General features: G+C 41.4%; 2 protein-coding genes across 4 annotated transcripts; one reads left to right on the top strand and one right to left on the bottom strand.

Moving 5' to 3' along the window:
- Positions 1–313: 313 nt before the first annotated feature.
- arsk (arylsulfatase family, member K) lies at positions 314–4,674 on the bottom strand. 2 transcript variants are annotated; one of them, XM_063489707.1, is made up of 8 exons: positions 4,421–4,674; positions 4,084–4,213; positions 3,829–3,988; positions 3,296–3,581; positions 3,024–3,195; positions 2,463–2,687; positions 1,848–2,063; positions 314–1,542 (listed from the first exon to the last, which is right to left on the bottom strand). In XM_063489707.1, the coding sequence occupies exons 1-8, from the start codon at positions 4,586–4,588 to the stop codon at positions 1,271–1,273; spliced, it is 1,629 nt and encodes a 542-aa protein (XP_063345777.1). In that variant the 5' UTR covers positions 4,589–4,674; the 3' UTR covers positions 314–1,270. The 2 variants fall into 2 exon arrangements, with proteins under 2 accessions (XP_063345777.1, XP_063345778.1); XM_063489708.1 differs by having other exon boundaries at positions 4,084–4,184.
- Positions 4,675–6,071: 1,397 nt separating this feature from the next.
- Positions 6,072–13,871, top strand: arrdc3a (arrestin domain containing 3a). Of its 2 annotated transcripts, none has more exons than XM_063489006.1 (8): positions 6,072–6,585; positions 8,489–8,570; positions 8,687–8,834; positions 9,138–9,240; positions 9,401–9,657; positions 10,259–10,415; positions 10,514–10,656; positions 10,754–13,871. In XM_063489006.1, exons 1-8 carry the CDS (start codon positions 6,306–6,308, stop codon positions 10,820–10,822), a joined length of 1,239 nt encoding a protein of 412 aa, XP_063345076.1. In that variant the 5' UTR covers positions 6,072–6,305; the 3' UTR covers positions 10,823–13,871. The 2 variants fall into 2 exon arrangements, with proteins under 2 accessions (XP_063345076.1, XP_063345077.1); XM_063489007.1 differs by having other exon boundaries at positions 6,474–6,585; positions 8,418–8,570.
- The last annotated feature ends 3,270 nt before the right edge of the window (positions 13,872–17,141 follow it).

Raw genomic sequence — 17,141 nt, 5'->3', positions numbered from 1 at the left:
CTTGATTTTCAAAATAAAATTCAAAGCGGCGCTTCAGCTGGAAAACCTCTTCAATTGTTGAGCTTTGTTTACAGTCTGCTTTACATGCTATTGTCCACAGCCAACTACCAGTGCAGCGTGAGATTTGACTAGATTAAATAAAAGGAGAAGTAAAAGGTTCAATCATTTTTTAAGTCTGATCTGTAACTGAATAATTATTTATTAAACAATATTTTTAAAATCTCGTTTTTCAGGTTCTAGAGTATTGGTTTTTAAACTTTAAAGATGCAACTAGACAGATCTATTTTTTTTTCATGGTTTCTCATTTGTTTTTCTTTCACTGCAGAAAATGATCAAATAAAGGGTCGAATTTTTTTTTTTTACCTTTATTTTTGAAGCCTAAATTGTGCTCCAGTTGTTCTTATAGCCCAGTCATCATTGCCAGTTCACCATCACCAAATGCATGGAGTTTGAAGCAATAACAATAATAATGATAATAATATTTTTTGTCATTGCACATGTACAGTGAAATTGGATGTTATATTATCAATGCAGACATCTGAAAATGACTTACAAAAATGTCCAAAAAATTATGTAGGTATATAAAGAGTACAAATATACCTTAAAATTCACCATAAAAAAATTCTAAAAAGGTAAAGTAAACTGTACCTCATGCCACTGATACAACATGTTTTACATTCTGTGGGCAAACACTACATAGTTGATTCTCTTAGAAAAACATGCACAGTCCTAACAGCATTTAGTTTTTGGAGGAAAATTATTTATTCCTTCTGCCTGAAACTTCAGGGGAGCAGCATAGGGTAAGAGACAAGGTACACTCTGAACACCAATATGTAGGCACAACACATAAAGAGACAATCATTCACACTCACATTCAAACTTAATAGCAATTAACTGCATGTCTTTGGACTGTGCAAATTGTCCTCTGGGCTATGGACAATAATTAATTATAATTGATATTTTGGTTTAAATTACATCCTTTAAATTTAAATTTAAAGGACAATAGAAGTAATTTACACTACATTACAAAGAAAATCATGTAAAGTCCCTGAAACACTGGTGGAAATTTGTGTGAAGGGGACGATGTCAGAGATGTAGACTGAAGTGTGTCACACTGTGAGCCTAGGACATTTGTAGGTTATTCATCACTGTAACCACTGCAGTACTAACATGAGACACCGCAGAACAGATCAATGACTTACACAAAGATCCAAACTTTATCAAAGTGCAATTTCAATTTGTTCTAATAGTTACTAGACATAAAATATCACTAATAGCCATAGAGCCACTTGTCAATGGCTCTCTCATTGGCTAATGCATCTTTTTGCCAATCCACATGCCACCGGAGGTTACCAATGACTTGGCTATAGTTTCTCCCCAAGCTAAGGCGCCATGCACCGAATGCTTTTTTATTGTAGACGTGAACAGCTTCAGACACTTTTGGATAGTCCACGATGCTACGCAACAGCTTCTCCAGATTTGCTTGCACATCTGGGAATTTGTGAACCACATTGTGAAGTTCAGCCTTGTCCAGTGTAAGATCTGCAAAAGAAAAGCAGGAGAAAAAAAATTAAAGACACTGTTACGCCCCTCTGCAGCCCCTAATTGGCCACACCTAGTCAGGTGTGGATAAAAGCATACCTGAGGCGGACTTTCGAGAAACTCACTAGTCTTTGCCTTGATGGCACCAGCCATTTTAGCCAACCTGCTATGCCATTTTAAGATAAAACCTCTTCTCACTAACACTCTGGTATTCGTCTCCTTTTTTATGTTGCGGCTTTTGAGCCGGGTCGTAACAGACGCATACGAAGACAAGCTGAAGTTAGTGTTGGAAGCTTTAGGCTCACCAAAGAGTTGCGGGGAAACACTCAGGCCATCGGCGTACGTGATGTATTTCCACTGATCACTTCGCAGCATGTAAGTAGAGGCGTTGACGTTACAACCATGATATTCGCTGAATGCCCAGGCTCTCTGCTGTTGGTTAGAAAAAGCGGTGGACGTGGACAGCAGAGGAAGGAGGGACTGGCCACTTAGATTCCCTACTGCTGAAATCCCAGCAATCTCTGCAAAACATAAAAATGTGTCACAACTTTCAATTTGAAATAATCAAATCAATATTTACCACCGCTTTCATGTTGTTTTTATAGACAGTAGTCAGACAGCAGTGGCAGCACTGACAAAAAGGCAGGAGGCTGAATTGAGCACAGGTCAACTGGTTGGGAGACAAGATCAGAGAGGCAAGGCTGAGATGGTTTGGACATGTGCAGAGTGGATAAATGGAACAAAAGATCTCAAAGATGGAGCTGCTAGGTAAGGGAAAAAGAGGAAGACCACAGAGAAGGTTTGCGCATGTAGTGAAGAAGAACATGCAGAGGGCTGGTGTGAAAGAGGAGGATGTTAGGGAGAGGGTGAGATGAGGCAGAGGATCCACAACATCCTATGTTGTCTGTCTGCCTCCTTACCCAGCACAGTGGGATAGAGATCAACCAAAGATACAAGCTGGTTGACCTGCTGGCCAGAGATGAGGCCAGGCCCCATGATGAGAAGGGGAACGTGGGAACTTCCTTCAAACATCGACATCTTATAGAACTGCCGGTGCTCCATGGCCAGCTCCCCGTGGTCAGCCGTAAAGATCACGACTGTGTTGTTAAGCACGCCGGTCTCTCTCAATGCAGAAATCACTTGACCTGGTGAGACAGAGCATGTGGAAGATGGAGTAAGAGCCAATCCATTTTGGGATTTTCTGTGAATTCAATCAAAAAACTTTATTCAAACAGCAGAGAAAAGATAACAGTGCCACAGACAGTGTGTCTGTGAGGTTCATATGCTTTAACTCTCCACTTTTAAATCTTGTAAAAATTACGGTTTGTATCTTTTTTTTTTTCTACACTGCATTTGTAAGCTCAAAGAAAACACCATTCCAGGCATGTTTGGTTTTCTTCTTTAAGATCTCAAAACCATCTTTTGAGTCCAAAATAGCAGCTGTGAGACCAGACTGTAGCGAATTACTGCTGTCAACTAACCCAGCATGGCATCGGCTTCGGCACACATGGCGTAATAGAAGGCCCGAATGCTTTTGACTTCATCGTCGGTAAAAACACCGCTGCAGTTTTTGGTGACGGTGGAGTAGTAGTCAACAGGGTGCATGGCAGCCAAAGGCAACCATTTGGGAACAGAGATGAGGTCAGAATTCACCTGTGCGTAAGAAAAAAAACAAAAATTAGTTTCTCTCAGTGATTTTTTTTTTTTTGACACAAAGTGCAATAAAAAAAAAACAGAGATGGAAAAAGCATGCCTTTGTGAGCCAGTATGGCGACGTACGGAAGGTGGATCCCCCTGCAGTCGGCCCCAGGGATTCAGTCTTATACGGGTGAGGTAAATTGAGGCCAAGGTAAAGAGCGAAAGGCTCGGGTGTGGTGGACGCAGCTGTCTGGTGGATCCACTGTGTCGCCTTATCTGTGTTTTCCCAGTCTTTGCTCATGATCTTTACAGTCGACTTGTTCCCAACAAGTTCAGAAACAGGCCGGCCCTCTTGGCGCAGGAGGAACTGGACGTCTCGTGTCCATGCCTCAACTCGATTACTGCAACACATGTACAAAAACAGGAAGTGGAAAAAGGTGAAAGGCACTGTTTGGAAACAACTGCAAATGCACACAGACAGTCTGTTATTGCCACTAGCATTTTTTCCTTGTGTGATTGTGTGTGTGTGTGTGTGTGTCGGTGCATAATATTGATCTTAATTTGGGAAAAAAAAATAAGAAGAGGAAAGCAAAGGTTTTTTCCTACTGAGACCATGCTACACTTTAAACCTTACATTTACAACAGTACCTGACAGAGTGAGCCCCAGATGTATAATCCAGCTTGCCTATCATCTTGGTACGATACCCATTCTCCTTCAGCAAATCCATCCACGTGGTTGTGTTTGCATCTAAGCACTTGTAGTTGTTCCACGACTGAGTGAGGTGAACAAACTGACCGCTCCACATTGCTGAGAGCAAAGTTTAAGCAGCTGAATTACAACATGCAATTTTAAAAGAAAGTCAAAGTTGATTTTTTTTTCTAGAGGGCAAATATGTCGCTTACCTGCTCTGGAAGGGCAGCAGATGGGCGAGTTGGTGTAAGCATTAAGAAAGGTGGAGCCGAGCTGCCTGAGATAGTTTGTATATGGCAATTGTACAAGTTTGCTGCCAGGGTCAAAGGACAATCGACCATCCTCAAGAGACACACAAAGTCATATGAGGATCAAGATACACAGATGCAAGTTATACATAAAGATAACACGGAAATATTCAACCACAAAATATTAAGCATCTCTGCAATGCTGTTGAATTTTGATGGACAATACAGCTTTCTCATTCTGTTTTAACCTATTAAGAGTAACTATCTAGTAATAAAGCACTGAAATTTAAGTCATACTTACAAATGCATCACTCATCACCATCACAATGTTGGGTTTGGATGCTTTCTGGCAAATACTTTGACCACATTGCTGAGAAAGGAAAATGAAACCCAGCACTATTATGTTCATGACAGCTTCGTGTCCTCCTGAAGTTATCGACGTGAAAGAAAAGACTTGTCGGAAAAGCATCCGACTTTTATTAGTAGGCGACCACAAAGTTCCTGCTCGCCTACAAGCGCCTCAGCCTGATATGTTATACACATCCCGGTTACGCTTTCAAAATAAGAGGTTTCATTTTTGTTGACGTTCTAACTTGCATTAAAAACGGACTATTTATGCAAATATCACCGTTTTAGCGGAAAAAATCAAAAAAAAAATAAATTTAACATAAATCAAACCTACTGTCAGCAATTCTAACACCAGCAGGAGATGAGAAGAACTTAGCAGCAAGAACACAAATAATATCAACACCAATCTTACCTTAACCTGTCATTACAAAATGCCAACTGTAGAGGGCAGCATTTATCTAAGCATAAAAAGAGCTCGCCCACAAATTCGCACCACTGATGTATTCAAACTCCAAACCCCGAATTGGATAATCAAAAGATGTGTGGATGGAACTCTTAATCAAATACAATCTGTGTTTAATTAATTAGCGTCAATCTTTACAGAGACATATCGCAATTTCTGTGTAACTAACTATAACTGTAAAGGCTCTCGGAAAGATGGCTCTAGGTAGCATAACATTACGAAATGTTATCTTATACCCTGTAATTATTACTGAATTGAAATCAGAAGTTATGTCATTTGGCCCTCACTAGCTGTTGGTTGAACCAACAGTAAGTTGCAGTGACGTTCAACAGGTGATACTGCCGCCCACGCTGGGAACAACGACCGCCGCGAGGTGGCGTCTTGATCCTCAGAGTTGTTTATCTTTAAACTAGGACTTCAGCACAAGGATGATGTCTCCCGTGCCGTGGATTCATTTAATCTTTCCACAAAATAATAAGTTTGATTTACATGCGAATATATAAGAAGCTGGCTGGTATATTCACCTTAGATCTCTAGGCTAAACACTGTGAAACAATTCATACTATTCACAGTGCTGCAGGCATCATCCAACAAAATGGAGCTCTTCTTATTTTTGGTGATTGTGCACAGATGCAGACGCTGCAGTAAATCTGATAATGTGAAACTATTTGTGTGGATTACATCGCAGATGTAATGTGTGTGTGCACAGAGACCAAATGCCGATGCAGGGCTGGGGCTGTAGAGCTCTAGACCTATAAGAAGATTCATAACTGATGTATGAGCCATGAATCGTTGCTGCATCACATACCATAAAGCCAGGGCATCTGTAATTTCATTAAAATCGAAGGCCGGGAGGGTTACATTTCTTCTCTCATTCTTTGAATCAAAAGTCTAGAAATAAGTCTGGGTGATACTTTTTGTTAGATCTGTTCGTGTATTTTCAATAAATCGAATCAGATTTAAAGCCTCGCCTCTCAAACGATTTCTTTGTGTAGTCTTTCAGCTGTTTGACTTTACTTATCATCTGGTTGTGTGCCACACTTGTTCCAGAAGGCGGAAGGAGGGGGCAGTGAAGCCCCGCGCATGCGCCCAGAGGTTGTTTTTCCCCACACTGGCAGTCGTTTAAAGTGCGCTGAGCTACCGGGGTTTTCTTGTCTGACTGGAGACTAGCGAGCAGATAGGCAGATGATAACAGCATCAGTTGCTGTTACTAGATCTCAATGAACTGCCCTCGAAGAAGCCACTGATCGTGCCTGCTGCTTTTTGCAGAGGTGGTAAACTGATCAGTGTCCAGAAAAACGGCTCTATGAGATATTTCTTCATTGAGTCTTTTCTTTTTTTTAGTATTTCAAGGTCTGTGTAGCCTCTTTCCACCATGGTGCTAGGAAAGGTAAAGAGCTTCACAGTAAGCTATGACTGTCTCAATGACAGCAATGTCCCCGTTTTCTCGAGCGGGGACTGCGTCTCAGGGAGGGTGATCATCGAAGTCACCGGAGAAATCCGCGTGAAATCTCTCAAAATCCACGCGAAAGGATTTGCAAAAGTTCGTTGGACTGAATCGAGAAATGCTGGATCCAACACTGCCTACACGCAAAACTACACAGAAGAAGTGGAATATCTGAACCACAAAGACATCCTAATCGGACACGAGAGAGGTGAGAACTTGTTTTTTGATTTTATTTTCCTGCAGAAGTTCTTGCATCTCACTTGACCTGATGGGTGAGATGCTCTTAGTGGGCTCAGTGAAAGGTGTAGCTGAAGGATAACAAGAGTGATAGACACGATTAAAAAGTTGACCAACTTTCATAATGCTGCATTTTCTGACGGCGCTTGTATGTATGATGTTTTTACGCTCGTAACATACAGCTCCGTGGTTGCTTGTTTGTGTCAAGGTGTCAGAATGAATGACAGCAGCTCAGCTCGATGTATTTTTCGAAGTATTTAACGTCCAGCGTAAGATTTGTTTTGTTTTTGCTTCTCTTTATTAGCCCCAGAGAAATAAAGCACTGTTTAGAGTCTCTGTAAGTGTATTTCATTGCAGAACCACATCTTAAAGAGTGTTTCTTTGTAGCTTTTCTTAAGTTTCCCCCTATTGTTCAAAGCGGTTCAATCCTGTTCAGAAAACTGGACCGGGAGAGGCGGGGTAAAGACGCAAGCCCCTACCTCCGGCTGCCTGCCATTGGCTGCGATGTTCATCTGTGGCTGATGACATCATTACCCTGCAGACAGAAAATTCTGCAACTTTTCGGTGAAGGGGGGAAAAAAAGCTGTAAAATGTAGCTACCGGATGAAAGTACGTGCGGTTTGAAACGTATAAGGAGCTGCAGTGCTTGATACTTTGTTCCTATACTTATCCTTATGGTTAATCTCTTGGTAAACGTGTATTCTGCTGCTTATTATTTATACTAGGCGAAATGTTGTCATGTTATAGGGGTGTTTAGCGGTCTAACTGTGATTAACCAGCGGTCATATCTGTACTTTTATTTAGTGCATTTTTTCAAAAAAGGGGGAGGAAACCCAGACAGTTAAGGAAGGTAACATTTATACTGTTACGATAATAATAATAAAATATATATACTAGCTCAGCCCTTAAGCAAACATGATAACTCATAAAAATGATAGCGATAAAAAATAATTTTAATAAAATCTAAAGATTGTCGTTTAAAGTGGGGAAATTGCTGCAGTTGTTGTTCGGAGTAGGCTCTTTCATACGTTGTTGCCGTGTAGTAGGTAGGTACTGCGGCGTCGCACAGTGAATGCGTAATGAAGGCTGGGTGGCTGTGGGAAGCTGCTCGCTCCGGTTTAGGCCGGTCTCCTCCTGCTGGAGTCTGCCGTTTGAGTGACAGCTCTGCACTTGTTTACCACACGGCTGCTGCTGCTGCTTGGAGGGAGGAGGGAGGGAGTGCTGAGCTGGCAGAAGCGCACCCTAGCTGTCCACCTAGGTCTTTACAAAAAGCACTCTTTGTGTTTTAACTGAAAAAATATATATATATTCATGTATTGAAAAAAAAAGAAAATGCAGTTCGAGACTCGAAATTGTACAACCCTATCGAAAACTACATTTCATTCTTCTGCTGGGCAGTGAAATCCTAACACCGTTTCCTGTACTTGTGCCCGATTTAAAAAAAAAAAAGAAGTATTATTTATTTATTTTTAAAGCGCAGATTTAAGATTTTTGTCGAACCTCCACACAGCCCATAATAGCCTCAATGTATTAGCATCATACATTGGATCTCTTTGATTCACTTCTTTGTTCCTGGGAATAACACTAGAAGAAGGAAGGGAAAAGGGCTCCGTTTCTGACACCACCAAACAATCAACTTCTTTTACTTTCCTCTAAATATTGGTGTACTGTTTATCTCTCAATACATTAACATAATTTTTAAATCGGCCAGATATTATAGTAAATTCCTTTTTATTCTCTTTTTTCTCCCCCACCCTGTGTTTTTTTTTTGTTTTTGTTTTTTTTTTCTGGTATGACTTTCAGATGCCTTCGTAGAGCATTTTACGCAGGTATGGTATATATGTGTTTGGACTATTGTCCTCCTTGTTTTTCAGACGATGATAACTCTGAGGAAGGACTCACCACTATCCATTCAGGAAGACATGAGTATGCATTCAGCCTTGAGCTTCCACAGACGTAAGTGTTTCATAAATATTAGGAGACCTGCAGTTATTTTATTTTGGGTTTTTTTGGCTGTACTGTGATTATAACATTATTTCTCCCTTCTCTCCTGCTCTGCTCTTTTCCTGCAGACCTCTGGCTACCTCTTTCGAAGGGAAACATGGCAGCGTGCGCTATTGGGTAAAGGCGGAACTCCACAGGCCATGGCTCCTACCCATGAAGACCAAGAAAGAATTTACAGTCTTTGAGCACATTGACATCAACACTCCATTATTGCTGGTAAGCTCACGACTCAATTCGCTTGAACAGTGAATGAGCTTTTTAGCTGGTGATGGCACTGAATGAAGGAAATAAAAACGTAGTATGAGTCACTTAGGGCATAATTTTCCTAATTATGGGGAATTTCAGCAGGTTACACTGTACACACCCTGAATCATGGAAAAATAAATACAGAACAAGTGTTGAAAACATTTAGCTGCTATTCATTGTTATAACTATGGAGTAGCTGGTGTTTGATTGTCAATCTAGCTTTTATTGTGGCAAAAAATAATGTCTTTATTTTTTTCCCCCCACCTTCCCCAGTCACCACAGGCCGGCACAAAAGATAAGACACTTTGCTGTTGGTTCTGCACCTCAGGTCCTATTTCCCTAAGTGCCAAAATTGAGAGGAAAGGATACACCCCAGGTAAGAATAAGTGAATAATTAATAACTTTCTTAGCTATCTCGTAACCAGATAAGCAAGTGGAAGTCCCTGCAGCTTGTGCATTGATTAGCAAAAACACACCTGATAAATAAATGTAGATAAACTTCAGCTAACCTGCTTCCTGTCCTTTTAACTCCATAGGGGAGTCAATCCAGATTTTTGCTGAGATCGAGAACTGCTCATCACGCATGGTCGTGCCAAAGGCGGCCATCTACCAGACGCAGACCTTCTACGCCAAAGGGAAGATGAAGGAGGTCAAGCAGCTGGTGGCTAACCTGCGGGGAGAATCTCTGTCCTCCGGCAAAACAGAGACCTGGAACGGAAAGATGCTGAAGATCCCGCCAGTCTCCCCCTCCATCCTGGACTGCAGCATTATCAGAGTGGAGTACTCTCTCATGGTGAGCACAATAATGAGGCGTTTAGAGCACTTCCACATAATCTTTCAGTGTATATCCAGATATTGTAGATTTGGAAGCACAAGTCTTGCTACTTCCAATACACTCCCCTGACATAACCACCATTATTACTTGTTTTAAGTGCCATTCTGTTGTAGAAGTTATATTTCCTACTAAGTCAATATCTCTTCTGGTAAAGCACCTGGCTGACTCAGCTCACATTGCCAAAACTAGGCCTTGGATTGTACCAGTTGTTATCTCCACATGCAGCTAAGAGCATTAGCCCAGAATATCTGTGGCAGCACCTGCCATCAGGGTGCTTATACCTGCTTTACACCATGAACAGAAATGCTAGGTTGCTTATACCTTGTGTAAGCGACTGACCTCATGACTGTGACCCACATATTGTCAAACTAGTGCCTAACCCAGTCCTGGTTCGAGTACTTCTGAGAAGATAAAGGAGCCATATCATTTTGTGCTGACTGCTCAGCTCCAGAGCCTTTTATTAGCCCATTTACATTTTTTATAACCCTGTATGACATGTTATTTTATTTTATTTTTTGCATATGCTAAACTGTTGTGGTGTTCTCATGTCTGTGCTCAGGTGTATGTGGACATACCTGGGGCGATCAACCTGTCCCTGAACCTGCCTCTTGTCATCGGAACCATCCCTCTTCACCCATTTGGTTCCCGCACCTCCAGCGTCAGCAGCCAGTGCAGCATGAGCTGGCTGGGCATGGGTCTGCCTGAAAGGCCGGAAGGTACGTTTGATCTCATTGTCATGAAGCATCTTTTTCTATTTTAATCAAGGGATCATAATCGCAAGAATGCTGAAGTGTTGTTTCGTCTTCATTTGCAGCTCCTCCAAGCTACGCTGAAATTGTGACAGAAGAGCAGAGGCAGAACTGTCTGGATGTCCCAGCAGCCCGCGAGGAGCTGGACGGACCTCTCTTTGCCTATATTCATGAGTTCCGCTTCCAGCCCCCTCCTCTGTACTCTGAGGTAAGCACCAAATGGCAAATGACCTTCCTTTAGAGTCTCAAAAACAGTTTGTTTCCTTGAATAAACACCTTTTTTCCCCTCTTTTCCCCCATTCTAGATTGATCCTAACCCAGATCATGCCAGCCGTACAGAGGAGCGCAGACTTGATGCCTGCCCATCACGCTGAGGATATCCCAGCAATTCCCCTGAGATGTTTGGGGAAACTCAAAGAAGCCTAGCTGTAAGGCTCAGCTTTGATTATTTTCTCAGCTGACAGCATTCACAAAATGCTGTCGACAATAAGAGGAAAAACAAGAATATCCAACCAAAAAAACCAAACAAAAACGCGTGAGTCGGGTTGGACGAATCTGTTCCTGCCTTCCCTCAGCAAGAGAAATGGGAGTCACCAGTTCCGGGTGTCTTTCCTTTCCTGTGTCAGCTTGCTGAGGGTGACATATGTACAGATGAACATGTATCCATTCTGTATGCGAAGAGGGCGGGGTAAAAAAAAAAAAACCTCTAGTAGCGCGAGCCCTGGTGATGGTATTGACAATGACAATGACGATGACGAGGAAGAACCGCCACGGCTCAGCCTGCCAAGCTCCTCTTCACCCCTGACTCTTCTGTACCTGTGGCACATAAGGACTTAGCTCCTCTCACAAAGGACAGAACTTGTCATGTCCGTTCATCAGCAGAACTCACCTTAAGGAAATGGGATGAAGAGAAAAAGGTGTCACCACCGTAGTCCTGAAAGTAAGCTTTCAGCAGCAGCATCAGTCATCAAAAAAAAGCAAATACTAGGTCCTTCTGCCTCATTTATGGATTTGTTTTGCACATCTTGTTCTTTACTTGAGTTGTGTGGCCCTGTTTAATGAGAGTTTAAAAAATAATCACTAATAGTTTAGTTTCAGCCTTGCAACGCACCAGACTATGAGACTATAAGACTTTGATCTGCATCACTCTGAGCATCGCTGAGAGTAGGATTTGTTTTAAAAAAGAAAAAGAAAAAACAAAGACTGAAAAGTACAAGAACAATGCACTGAAATTGTTTAAGTTGTTTAAGAATTTTCATTTTCTTGTGACTAACAACAACCAGACAGTACTTGTACAACAGCTGCAGCACACTTAATCTCCATGTGGGAGCTTTCTTCTTTTCTCTCTCTCTCTCTCTCTCTTTTTTTTTTTTTTTTTAACTACGTTGCCTCCTAAGCTTGAATCTGTGGTTTCCCTCCTCTTGAGTTGAGCTTTTCTTGTTATTCTGTTCTTGTATTCGCTCCAGTCACAGAAAAGCTTGCAACAATTTTAGTTTTGTGGTGGCTCTGGATTTGGACTAGCAGGGTTGCAGACTTTTGCCACTCAATTTGAAGCTGACGGGAAAAGCGCTTGCTTGCGTGGGTGTGTGTGTATGTGTATAATTTGTGTGTGTGTGAGACATAAAGTGGTGCCCTATTGAGGGACTCACCCTAATTGTTTGCAGCCCCTCTACTCCTAATCTCAGGGCAAGCCAGGCTTGCATAACTGCCCGAATAGCACTGTCTCAGGTGGTCTTCTCACTTGTTAAAAGGGGGAAAAAGAGAGAGAAGATAATGTTTTGAGGTTTTTGTTTTAATTGCACTGCTTAGAAAAAATAATGAAGTTTTTGTTCACTACCAAAATGAGAGGCAGACCTGTAGAGGAGCGAGGCAGCTTTTTCTTTTTGAGACGAATCACATTCCCTTTTTGTCCTGCTGCACTTTCCCACTTCATCCATTACAGACTTTACCAGACCAGTGAAGCCAGGATGCTAATTCCAAAAAAAGAAGAAAAAGAAGGAAAAATGTTTTTGAAATAAGAAAGTAAAGCCGGCACAAATGAAATGCTGGGAATGTTGCTGAACTTCTGTTCATGCTGGTCAGAGCAAGTAGTAGTAGTCGTAGCAGTAGTAGTAGTAGTAAATTGAAATGAGTAATACATTGGTTTCCTAACTCATTCATGATAAAAGACCAGCTGTAACAGAGGTTCAGCATATTCAGGAAAAGATGACAAGCAGCACTTTAAAAAAAAAAAAAGAAAGAAAAAAAACACTAAATAAGAAAAAAATGTAGCATTCAGTGGTGAAGGTCTGGATTTAATAACTACTTGGTATTAACCATGTGTTAGAGGATTTTTAAGTAAAGTGGTGTTGTGTAGGACGCAAATGCATTATTCAGTCTTTTTAAGATTAGTAACTCTTTTTTTTTTCTTTCCCTAAGTTTACATTTCAAAACGTAGCTAAGGCAACTTTGTGTGTGTGCTCGGTGTGTGCATGCTCTTATCAAGATCCTGCTGGCAACTAACCATACAGCTTCTGACAGTGCTCAGCGAACTGCAGATTATTAAAGTGATCTTATCTTAGTGGCCTTGACACAGAAAGGACTTGATCATGATGCTTCATTTTTCAATGTCTCTGCAACTCTTGTTCTCGTTTCTCTTTGTTTAACACTTGTATGTTTTCAGACCTTTCCGTGGGTTTTTTTTTGTTGTTGAAATGGACAAAAAGGGAAGTGAGAAAAAAGACATTTAAAGCAAGGGTTGTTTTAAACAAAGAAACAAAAAAAAAAAAGACATCTTGGACAGGCCTTGATTGTGTCATATTTTTTTTTTCCTGAAGCTGATGAGGGTTGACTATTATCTTTTTCCATGTATTTCTGGGCATTGATAGGTTGGTTTTTATAATTTTAACAAACAACCTTTTGGGTTGGTCTCCCTGACCTGTCTGATCCCCTTCAGGCCAGGGAGTGGCAGCTGTTGATCAGCACCCTTCTCCCTTCAAGAAACATTTATGTAACCTGGGACAAAACACTTTCTTTTTGTGGTAACTAATGTACTTGTTTTGCGATTCTTTGTTGGGGGTTTTATCTTAGGGAAACTGAATCAAGCTACGCGGTAATGAATAAGCTTACATATTTGTTTCAGGTGGGTCAATTCCATAGTCCATTTGCTTGGGCCTCAGAGTAGTCCAGTGTCAAAACTAAGCTAAATTCCTGACCTGAAGAAGGCAGGAACTGAAATGTTCAGAGAGATGGGATGTAGGAGATGGGATCTGAAACATTTTAGAAACAAAGTGCAATATTACGCAAAGAATTTTCTTCATTTTCATTTTTTTTCCATCATGATGATGTATTGATATTCTATGAATATACTATGTTCTGAATGCTTTAACCTTTCGTCTAGTTCTTCCTCTTGATTTGAATAAACATTTGTTCTAAATTACACAACTGTGGTTCCTGTGTGTGTTTTCCCTCCAAAGCTGTACACGCAATAAGTGTAGGTCAATTGCACACTTGTTCACCTTTGCTGCGTTTCACTGACTGCCATCATATACAACTGATCACAACAAAGCATCCTCTAAATACAAAAGCAAATGTTGTTTAAATGACTAATCATTATCCAGTGCTTTACTTAAAAACAAAAATCTATACAAATGGGTCACAAGAGAATTACAAGCACACAGGCAGCCAACGTGCTGGATGCAGATCATCTCTTGAAAAGTAGTACAACACTGCCCCTAGAGGTGGTTTGAAGATAGCGCTGATCCTTGCTGGCAAAAGATGCAAGGTACTAAGAAGGACACTGAATGGCTCTTGATCACAAGTACTAAGATATTGGACGATGCACACATTTTGTGTTAAAACCAAAAACATTTGTGTTGATACAACTTCAAATTCCCTGTAATTTTTTATTTATTTATTTTTTATAAATACTGCAGTATTTGTTTGTTTGTTTTTTAGCCCAGTCTGTTCTGAAATAAGACATCAGTGTTAAAGTTTGCCAACATTAACTGGGCCTAGTTGTTTAAACTCAGGTAAATGTTTAACTTGTACAACTTGCAGCTTTCTAACTTTATAGAGCTGCTCTCTTGGTGGTTTGTCTACACATGACCTCTTTATTATGTTTAACAGTCTCTTTGCAGACCAGTAAGTCAATTTCATCCGTAATGTATCGACTTGCATTTTACGTCAGCCCAGTTTTTTACTGATTGATTTTTCTTTACAAACTATGTGCATGTGTGCACAAGTGAGCTCAGCAAATTCGATCCCGCCGGATGTGAAAGGATGTGTTGTAGGGCCTATTGTATTTGTCGCAAATCCAGCTGGAACAAGATGCACAAAAGATCTCACCGACACCAAGAACGTCGATGCTGTTGCAGAACTGGACCTCACAGTTTCTGATACTTCAAAGCTCTGTGACGCGCAGTAGAAACGGAGGAATGAAGGAACCGCTTTCAATTTTCTTTCCCAAAATTAACAAGGCAAATTCGAAGAGACAGCTCATCAACTTTTACTGGAAATGTTTGCAAAGTATTAGTTCAAGCCAGCCTCAGTGATGACTCAGCAGCCTGGCCAGCTTTGACCCAGGACTTCAGTTTTCTCTTTGTCTCCTCTTCTCAACCCTCAATCCCCCCTGGCCCCTTTTGACTTTTGTGGGCCCGGGCCTTTGTGGGTTTGTGACCCCTGTAGACTGGGGAGAAAAAAAGGAGGAGGGGATTACTAAGGGAAACCATAGATTGTGGCAGTGTGCATGCATGTGTGTGTGGTGAGAGTGTTGATTAGCAATTGCTGACACTACACAGGCCTCAGCTGTTTCCTCTCACAGGATAATCCCGCTACCCAGAAGCCCCCGTGTGATCCAGAGGTTCTCGGCAACCTGGTGTGACTAGGCATGTTCAGCGTGGACAGGGATGTTCGGGCTGAGGCCCCTGTAAGCCTGCCTGCCAGTGTCACATCATCATTGTGACATAATAGAAATGCAAACACACACACACACACGCTGGGGGGACTGGAACACGGCAGTGATGTGAACTCACACATTCTTATGAAACAATTGGACAGCCAGCATAGCCACAGGTCTGATAATGCAATGAAAGCACAGATCTGGGAATAGGCGTAAATGTATCTGAGAAACTCAAAATTGTGACCACTGTTTTTATAAAATGAGAGAGGTATTTCAGCATGATCCACACATTGATTTAGTATATTACAGACATGTATAATCTAAGCCATACGGTCTGACCTCTTGATGACACAGCCTGACCTCTGCAGCTGACAGATAGAACTGAGCTACTGTGTAGTTATCATTAAAGTGTACGCTTTTCTCTTAAGACAAACCCATTTTGCTACAGATAGACTCACAAATTCTGGCCTTTCTATATCACATTTGTAACTAGATAACCTTATTTGCTAAACTAGTTGCCATGTCACTGAACCATGCTCACATGAAGATTAAAACAGTACATTTTTCAGTGACAGAGGGATGCAGATATTCTGGAAGGATATAGAATTTTTAAAAGTATTTAGACGATACAGCCTGCATGAAAGTGAACATTAGCCAGCAGCTGTGATCTTAATCTAAATTCAGCCAGATCTCCACCTGCTTTTATTACTGGGCACAAAGAACGTAGCAAAGAAAGAGCTAGAAAGCCAGACTATTTTTCCACTTTACCTTCACAGAATGTGCTACATCAGACAGCCAAAAGCGAAGCAGCCACACGGTAGGACAAAGCTCTTAATTTCCTCGTTTACTATGCTGAGATTTTGCTTGATACAGCTCCAACATTAAAACAACCTGCCTACTTTTGGGCAGACCCACTTTGATGCTGTGAAAGCATCTCTGATACGCTGGATCTTGGTCATCTGTCTGGCAGTCCAGCATTGCCAGAGGATCTTTTGGATCCAGTTTGTCTCAGGGTCCATGGATTGGGGTTTTCCCAGGAGATTCACTCCACAGATTCCAGTCAAGTCTAGAAGCTTGACTGGGCTGGAATCTGTGCGGTTTGGAAAGGCAGCTGTCTTCAGGGAGTGCCGTTGCCATGGTGGATGTGTGCTTGGCTTGTAACTACATTTAGGTAGGAAGCCAGCACGTTAAAGTAACATTCACAGAAATGCGGGGAACAGAGTTTTGCTAGCAGAACTTTGCATTTTAACAGCACGACCAGACTTATCTGCTTCACCTGTCAGCAGGTTTAATCTTGTGGCAGATTGGTGAATATTAGGCTAAACCTCATGGGGACCTTTAGTCCTTGCATGAATGACATCAGTAAATGGATATTAAAAATTGCATGTATGTCAGCAGCAGCAGCTGCTGCGATTAAACAGTACATGTCAGTTGTCAGTTTTTAGCCTGATTGACTAAGTTAGTTGCTCCATGAAAGACAGATGTCAGATTCCTCGGCTAATCTCAGCCTCGAGTCTCCAGAGTCTGTTCTCACCTCACTGATCTGTCTGTTTATAGTAAGAAAACATAATTGTATTTTTTTTTTTTTTTTTTAAAGAATGAGCTGAAATTGACTGTGTCTGTGGCACCTCGGCCTTGACACATAGACCACAAATAATTTAAGATGATGGTGCTAATTGAAAATCCTTTTAAATGTTCTCAGTGGAGCTGCGTGGGCTGTTGTGGGTCTCCATGTTTAGTAAGGACAGGAACATGATAGCCAGAATTACAGTGGGCTATGTTCTTATGCCAAGACTCCCATCCCTGCCATACCA

Source organism: Pelmatolapia mariae, linkage group LG12 (genome assembly GCF_036321145.2).
Source record: "Pelmatolapia mariae isolate MD_Pm_ZW linkage group LG12, Pm_UMD_F_2, whole genome shotgun sequence".
Taxonomy (NCBI): Eukaryota; Metazoa; Chordata; class Actinopteri; order Cichliformes; family Cichlidae; genus Pelmatolapia; species Pelmatolapia mariae.
Note: the sequence above shows the minus strand (reverse complement) of the source record. Positions and strands in the feature narration are given on the sequence as shown.